A 9,154-nucleotide genomic window follows, 5' to 3' on the forward strand; every position below is an offset into this window, starting at 1 on the left:
AATAAATCTTCATTTTCACAGTGATCTGTCTATCCGGTTAGCAATATACCTGCCCTATAGGAGGCAACACAAATAGGTCTCTTTCTCACCTTTTTACACAACACGAAATTTTTAGGTATTGAACCTATATAATAAGAAAGTATTAGACAAGGAGTACACACACACTAGTGACAACACCTTATATCACACAACGTCATACCATGTTGCACATTGTTCACCTCATTTATGTATTTTTAGATATCTCTCAAATACTTGTATTCGCATAATTACATGACATGCAAGAGTTAGGTTTAGAGACTCATCAGAGACCAAACTTTACCTCAGCTCAGAGCTTTTGCTTCGATAGTCCTTCCCGATCTAGCAGTAGCAAATGCTTAAACGATCATAAGATTTCCATTAGAATCCTCATTACAGACATTTTACTAATATTTCAACTACAACAACCCCCATGTAGTGCCTTCATGTAACATTATTCCCTTTTATAGTCATATCGTGCAAAGTTGTAAAACTTACCAAAAAGTTGAATCATCTATCTTAGTTCGACCTTAACGAAGAGGAAGAAGAGAATGTTGGTTAGAAAGAAGAACATAAACATTAAGCAGATAGCCAAAAACCATTCGAAGTGTCCATTTCCAATAAATATATTCTTGATCCCCTGATTTCTCTAGCAAATCCACGGTAGGTAAAATAAAATCTAGCGAAGATTAATCCTCACTGTTGACCAGTCATGGGGAGGTCAAATTAATCTAATTTGCCCTTGTTGAGAAATGGCCAACCATGCTGCACATGGTGATTTTTTTTAGTTGGCTTGATATTGAGTACAAGTAATTTTTCATTCATTTTGCTACTTGGTCTTTACTTTGATCTCTGCCTTCTATTGCTGAAGAATCCCAACAACTCCCAACTAACCCGATATGAGATCCAATTGAATAATAATCGTACAAGTCGGGCGTACCATATCTTGGTGGAGACTCTCGTTTGGCATGGTCTTAAAGACAATTAAGTATCCTACAATTTCCTCATACAATTGACAGTCTCTTAGTGTTTAGGCAAAACTTTGGGGCGTACCCCCTTTTATAGGCACGCATTTTCTTGGGTGAAATCTTTCTTTTCCCGAAAACATCCTGCGATCAATTCTTTAAGTAGTGCCAATGGGCGGATGGTTTAACGCTAGTATGCGCCAAAACTCTAACTTGCCAACCAACCAACCGAATGGCAGATTAATCTGTCATGGCGGGCCCAAAACATAATTAACATACATTATCTCACTCTTAATTGGATTCGTAATTTCTGTGGTGTGACATAACATTTCTATCGATTTCTATAGAAAGAGATTTACTTTCCTACAGAAAGTAAGAAAAAATTTTCTGATTCTGTGTTTGATTCGTGATTGTTCGAACTCACACTTAAAGTGATTCGTAGTACAAGAATAGTGGAGAAGGTCATTCGGTTAAAAGTCGAGAATGACAAGGATCCATCTCGCACAAAACACAGGTACTTTTGGGAAAAGTTTATTACTAAAAAATCACAACCCGGCTCGATTTTCAATTTTTTATATTTTTGTTGTGACAAAAAATCATTTTCAAATTGGAGTTTTTTCAACAACCAAACCTTTCTAGAATCCTTATTGGTTGGCTTCCCCTTCAATTCCTTTTGTAACCTATATTGTATTAACAAATCTTTTACTTGTACTTGCCACAAATTAAAATTAATCTTTCCATCAAAATTCTCTATATGAAACCTCAGGAAACTTAACATCACAATTAAATACCGAAATAGTAAATGTAGTCTATGAACAATGCACCAGGTAGGTTATTAGGAAATAGAGGTAGGTCACAATGGATACTTTCAAATACCAAGTGTTTCCTAGTCAGAACCTTTCCTGGGCATGCACTTTCACTTTATCACACTTCTTTCTAACAATTGAGGATAATCTTCAAGCAACATTGAAAATTTCTTTTTTGGTGTGGAAGATCAGACAATACTGTAATCACAAAGCACACTAAGAAAATTAACACTTCTTCAACATTGGCTCTTGAAATCACTTGTTAAGATGAACCCCCACTTTGGCACTTAGATATCTTGATGCTCAAAAATAGAGAAATAAACTTGGATCAAATAACTCTTTTTCTTACTTTCTTATTTCCAATATTTTCAATCTATCCGAACACTTAAAAGTGGTATTCAAACTATTATTCTATTATAGTTTTTGGTGCAACTACGATATAACTCAATAAAAAAAATGAAACATCACATAAAGCGGAATTTGCATATCAAGCCATTCTTAATATTCAAATAATCCTAAAAGATATCTTTAAAAATGAAATGTTTTATACATTTAAAATAAAATTTTATTAGGTTGATCAACATTGAAGTTTGTTGCCTTGCATTGGTTGATGAGTCTTGATGTGGTCAATATTGGTCAATGTCCATCAAATTATATATATATTTTTGAATTTTTCTTAAATTTTTTAAAGTAAATAATATATGTTTAAACTTTTGATTTTTAAATATTATTTTTATACAAAGTCAACCTATTACCTATAATTTCTTCTTGAACTCTTAAATCGAAAAAAAATATACTTGATTGTATTCAAATTTACATTCTCCGATTACTACAATAGCAATGGTACAAAATTAAGTTAATACTTAATCAACTTTAAAATATTATTTTTGAATTGTTTGAATTTTCTATAACTTATATATAATGAATTTGTAAACTTTTTTAATAGTCTAAAACTTTAATTAAAAATATTCATTTTAATACTTTTTTAGAATGTATGTATATTTTAGTATTTTCTATAATTTTTATATTTAGAATTTTTATTATTTTAAATTTTTATTTTTCCTTTTATTTTAAATAAATTTTATTTTATATAATTTATATATTATAATAATAAATTTTCATAAATTAAAAAACAATTTTTAATATATTTTTGCTTTTTTATCTTTTGTAATTTTTGGTACAAATACTAGTGTGACAAAGCCGATATGTTGCTTTGTACCACGTATCACTTTTTATTAAGTCACATAATTGTTAGTTTATGGCGTATCATATTGTGTAACATAACAATAATTTAAACTAGAAATTCTATTGCACATGTATATGTATAAAAATAACATATTTAAAATTTAGATGTGTTTAAAAGTAATATGCAATAAATAATAAAAGTTTGATTTCATGCTAATATATAAACACAAGAACACATTTGCTTAAGAATATTAAATGAATACAATTGTATATCACTTTTTGTCATCAATCCGAGTTGGTATCTTGTTCATTTATGATACTAACTTAATCAACAACATTATTCAACTACATAGATATATAAAAAATTAAAACACATATATACTTATTAAAGCTTCAAATAGAAATTAAAAATTGCTTTATTTTAAATGATAAATGAAAAAAAATGCATTGTGTTCCTCGTTCAAATCTTATTATGGATATTTTTATTGATTTATAAAAATATAAAAAGACGAAAACACTCACATAATCATATAACTTACTTTACAAATAAAATATTTTTTTTGGTAATTCCCTAGCTAACTTGGGACTTAGTTGGTGGGTGGCACAAACTCAGTAAAAGGCTTAATCTATGACTAGAAATATTATCATACGAATATGCGTGTGAAAACCACAAATTTAGGACATAGATGTGTGTTTAAAAATAGCATACTATAAATAATGAACTGTATGGTTTGAAACTAATTAATCATAATAACACATGAAATATGTACAATATTAAATTAAAAATAGATTAAATTGTAAGTAAAACAAAATTTAAACACGTAAATACATCATTATTAAGAATATTGAATATACTATAATTGTTAATAAATTGTATAAAATACATTAAAATGAAGCTTTGGTTTAGTGATTAATTTAAGATTTTACCAATTCAATTAGTGTTAGGTATATTTTTAAAACTTTTTTTTAAGGTAACTTTTATTGATTTCATTAAAATTATTATAATCTGAACACAGAAAAATGATTAAAATATGTCCACCGTCGTAATTCAAAACATGATTTTGAGGATACATGCTTACGAAATGTGCTGATTGCTGGATCACTTATCCACACCATATAGAATATATAGGCAAAAAAGAAGTGCATCTAACTGATTCTTGGAAAAGTGGGGGAGTTTCTAATTATTGAAATTTAACAGGATAATTAACAAATGTTAAATTTAATGGTAAGGTATATTATATTTATAGGTGGTATTATTGAAAGGAACAAATACCAACTACTTCATCCTACCAAAACAAAAACTGTATGATTTATATTCAATACAGACAAACATGGTGCATGGAGAACAGAGTTATATCGTAAGGGAGGAGTTCTTTTTGGTTTACAGTAGGCAGAATTAGGCTTGTATACGCTACAGTGTAATTATGAACAGATCATGACATTTGGATTTCTTTTCCCCTTCTGTTTCTTTAAACTTTCTGAATGTCATGTAATAATTGCAAAAAAGAAAAAATGGCATTTACATCTTTTAGCTACAATCTTGAAAGCAAATTAACCATATAAAAATCCAAGGAGATATTTCAAGGTCTCCATTCCCCAAACCCAGGATTCAATTAAACTAACTACTTCAACAGATCTTCCCATTTGCAGTACTGCCCACCTGCTAATGCACGATAATATCTATCCCTGCAGTACACTGGTCTTCCGTCAGCAGCCTCTGCTGCAGCCGCCGCTAGATCGTCATCGTCCTTAACCTCAACCGGAAGTCGAAGCAACTCTTCTTTCCTACACAGTATATACACATGGAAAGTGTTGCTGTAAATATGAACCTTGTGTTGATTCTTCACATATGTCACATCCATGTTACCTTATCTTGAACTTTGTGTTGGTTTTTGAAGCAACAACGTTTGATGGTGCATCCTTTGTGACAAATGCTGTTTTAAAGAAATCTTCCACTGGTGTAGCGAAGATAAATAGAAATACTGATGTAACAAGCAAAGCCCCTGTTCCCACTAGTGTCTGCTTCAACAACTTGATAACTGGTTTAACCTGGAGGCCAACATTTTTCTAATGTCAAGCTTTCATGGCTTTTTCATAATCAGAATATGAATGTGATAGTACCTTATAAGAGCCCAGCAGTCTGTCACGAGCCAGGACCTGGAAATGGAAAAGGAATTAAACGATATCACTTGAGCTGATGAAACTGTATCTGCAAAAGCTTTTGATGGTGTATCTTAAAAGAGTATGATGAAGAATTTCATTCTTGTTGTTCTATTTGCAACTGTAGAAAATGAAAAAAAGAAGGTTTGAAGGTTGTAATTTTCTTGGTTTAGAAACTACGAACCTCAGGTGGTTTAACCCACATTTGACCATCATACCAGCCAGTCTCTTCATAAGGTATTACTGCTGACAAAAGTCTATCCCCAACATAACTCCACCCCTGCATCATGCTGAATATATTCATGTTTTGAAGTTCAAGCAAATTTATTCTCCGAACTTTGGGCTTATACGGTTAAATCAAGAACGAAGATGCAAGCTAAGTCATTCTTTTGTTGCGTTAATTTTGGAAAGTTTTATGGTGCTGAACAGTAAAATTATCATGGACGCCCCTGTACTAGTAGTCGGATTGCATTTTTCCTTCTCTACAGAAGAAATAGACATATTAATCTCTGTACATTAGATCAAAGAGCAAACTGATCATCTATTAAAAATTTCACCCATTCCTACTATTAAAAACTAGACCTATGGTGCTTTTACCGGTGCTTACCAGACTTTTAGCCTCTCAAATTTATTCAAATGGATCATGCTTTTATGGTTACAGCTACTTGAGTTATATTATGTTTTGATTCCATCCGTCTAATCAAGGAAACAGTTGAATGAATCAAAGGCCCCAATGTGTTCAAGTCTCAATAAAAATGCTTCTTTCTGTTTATACTCCACATGAATATACCGAAACAAAATCGTTCTGCATAAATGATGAGACTACTACGTTGATGCAAAGCTATAATCTTTTCATGTATAAATCACATGCATATTGAAGCCGGCATGTTTCTTAGATATACATGGCAAACACAATTATACCCACCGGAATGATTAACAAATGGCCATGACTGAAACAGTCTAAAAACTTGAAGAAGATAAACATACCAGATAAATTCTTAATACAATCAGTGACACGAGGAAGAGAGTTCCTGTTCCAGCTGCAAGCACAAATCTTAAAGGTTCCTGCAAGGTGTGAATTAGAACGTTATTTGGACCAATTATACTGTGTCGTACCGGAATGTTTTCGATAAGGGTATGCTTGTTCCAATATGTGTTGGAACATAAATAATTAAGGAAAATGACGAGTCTGAATAACATTACTCTTGAAGGATTAAAGCTTGCAGCTGCTATTGGGACTCCAAGAACCGTGAAAGTTACCAGCCAGAGTCCTCCTAGTCGAAGGAAAAATTGGCCTGGTCCCAGTTCGCCCCATGAATACAGAGGTCCATCTTTCAGGGACGAGTACTCATTCACCTATTTCACCAAACAGATAATGGTGAGTATGATCATATATATATATAAGAAATGCATTGATAACAGTATAGATTAGATAGCCTACAAGACATGTTACATCCGACTCAGAATCCATGTATGCCTAGCAAATCACAAGCTTTTCCATGCTTTCAAAGGAACTTTGAGATTTTAGTTACAGTAAATGCGCAGAACATACCGGTCTTTGTTCAAAAGGGACCTCAATTTCCAAGCCAGGTTCCCAGCTCCGGCCTTGAAAGCCGCCGCTCATACCACCGTCCATCTCATCTTTTAACGCCCTGACTGAAACCCGACGAGGCAGCTTGGGTCCACCACGGAACTTAGGTAAGCCTGAACCATAACTACTCCCAAGCTTAATATGTTCCGGAATAGGAATATTTAGAGAACAATAAACATTTAACCTAAGCATCTATCTTTCTCAACTAAGTTCGAAGCAGGCGACTATATGTTTTAGGAGCAAGAAACAGGAGAGGCGAAGAGAAGAGATCGCAACAGTTGATAATTGAGTTAATTTCTTTATAAAGAAAAAACATGGTTTAGTGTTAAATAATGTACGTGGAGCAGAAACAACCATAGAATTAGTTTGTGTTTTTTTGTCTTGTTCCATTGATGGGTTCTTAATAATGGGACCTATCCTGCCTTTTTTTTTTTTTTGTGTGTGTGGTAGGAGAAGTGAAGATGGGAAGGTGTTGCTTAATGAAGGCAAACTGTGACAGTAATTGAGAAGCACGCTATCTTTTGTGTATTCCTCGTGTTTCCACGAGCGAGAGTTTATTAGATTGTGAGAACCATGGATCCAGGGTTGTCCCCCCATCATGACTAGACCTGTCCATGGGCCGGGCCCACAAAAAATTTCAGCCCGTTTACTAGGCCCGGCCCGGCTTAAAATATGGGCCTGAGATTTTGCCTAAGCCAGGCCCGGAAAAAAAATATGGAGCCCGGCCCGGTCCGGCTCGTTTTTAATTAAAATTAAAATTATTTTTTTAATAAAATTAAAATTAATTGTTATTAAAATTAATTGTTAGTAAAATTATCAAATTATTAATTGTTAATTATATTAATTGTTGTAATAAAATCTAACATTTGATTAGTAAATTTATCAAATTATTAATTGTATTAATTGTATTAATTGTTGTAATAAAATCTAACATTTGATTAGTAAATTTATCAAATTATTAATTGTATTAATTGTTGTAAAAAATCTAACATTTGATTAGTAAAACAAACTTGATGTTTTATTATTATTATTTTGTAACACTAGTCAAGGAAAAGAAAGTAAATAAACTTAAAATAAAAACTATTATATTTTAAAATAAAAATAAATATATTTAATATTTTCGGTAGGGCCGAGCCAAAAAAATCTTGCGAGGTCTGCCCATTTTTAAAGCAGCCTAAATTTTTGCCCAAGCCCATATTTCGGCCTATATTTTTACCCAAACCTCCCATATTTGGGGGTTGTCGGGTGGTCAAGTCAGCCCTACCATGGACAGGTCTAATCATGACTTAGGCCTTTCCACGATCAAAATTTTTGGGTTGGGTTCCGCTACAAATTATAAAACATTATTATTTCAAAATATTTTATACTGTAATTTAAATTTAAATTAAAAATTACCAATAAGTAGTTGCAAGAAGTGAAAGTGAATTTCTTTTCCAAGCATTTGGACCAAATTCAAGTTTTGGCGTTGACATTGTTTAGATTGTTGACCTGTAATTAGTTGTTAGGTAACAAGCTAGGTATTAACAAAAGTAATTGGAGAAGTTGACACTTCTATAGGGGACATGCAATTCGGTTTATCTACATCTGTGGAGCCTAGCTCAGTGAGAAGTATCTACTATTTTCAAACATTTACAACCAATGATTCTAAACCTATCATATCCCAGTGACAATTTACTCACACTTGTACCTTTAAAGACTAGAAATCTTACCACTAAATTCTCCCCCTTGGAGAACTTAGCTTGTAAAATCACAACACAAAGGTTTTACAATCAAATGCACTCACCAAATAATATTTCATAAATAAGGATTGCTGACAACTAAGTGTGGTCAGGCCGTGTGACTCACACGGCTGAGACACATGACCGTGTCTCAAGCCGTGTAACAATCAAAATAGGGACACACGACCGTGTCTCAGCCCGTGTTCGTGCCCATGTAACTCTCTGAGTTGAGTCACATGGCCAAGCTACACGCCCGTGTGCCAGGCCGTGTAACTCTCAAAATAGCTCCACACGCTTGTGTCCCACACCGTATTTTAGGCCGTGTAACAACCTGACTTGCATGCAACTAAATCTACAAAAGACACACGTCCATGTCGCTTGGCTGTGTTTCACACACGGCTGAGTCACACGTCCGTGTCTTAGGCTGTGTGGACATGAAATTGGCCAAATTCAAGTCATTTCCAACACCTATTCATGCATCCACCAAAAAAACTTTTAGTGCACATTATCAAAGCATTAAAACCTTATCAAAACTTACATATAATGACCAATTTAATGATCCCAAATCAATCAACCAATATGCCAATCAAGGCACCTCAAACGCAAATATTTAAACTTACCTAAACATGCATTTATTTGATATCATTTCTATCCTCGAACCTAATTCAACTTCTAACAAATCAAACATCAAATTTGACCATTACTATTCCAATA

General features: G+C 33.0%; 1 protein-coding gene across 1 annotated transcript; it reads right to left on the reverse strand.

Moving 5' to 3' along the window:
• Positions 1-4,390: 4,390 nt before the first annotated feature.
• Positions 4,391-7,017, reverse strand: LOC105763407 (protein CONSERVED IN THE GREEN LINEAGE AND DIATOMS 27, chloroplastic). Its single transcript, XM_012581641.2, has 7 exons — positions 6,684-7,017; positions 6,335-6,487; positions 6,119-6,196; positions 5,316-5,411; positions 5,093-5,128; positions 4,839-5,020; positions 4,391-4,756 (listed from the first exon to the last, which is right to left on the reverse strand). The coding sequence occupies exons 1-7, from the start codon at positions 6,912-6,914 to the stop codon at positions 4,594-4,596; spliced, it is 939 nt and encodes a 312-aa protein (XP_012437095.1). The 5' UTR covers positions 6,915-7,017; the 3' UTR covers positions 4,391-4,593.
• Positions 7,018-9,154: the final 2,137 nt, after the last annotated feature.

The sequence above is a fragment of the Gossypium raimondii genome, chromosome 12 (assembly GCF_025698545.1).
Source record: "Gossypium raimondii isolate GPD5lz chromosome 12, ASM2569854v1, whole genome shotgun sequence".
Lineage (NCBI taxonomy): Eukaryota > Viridiplantae > Streptophyta > Magnoliopsida > Malvales > Malvaceae > Gossypium > Gossypium raimondii.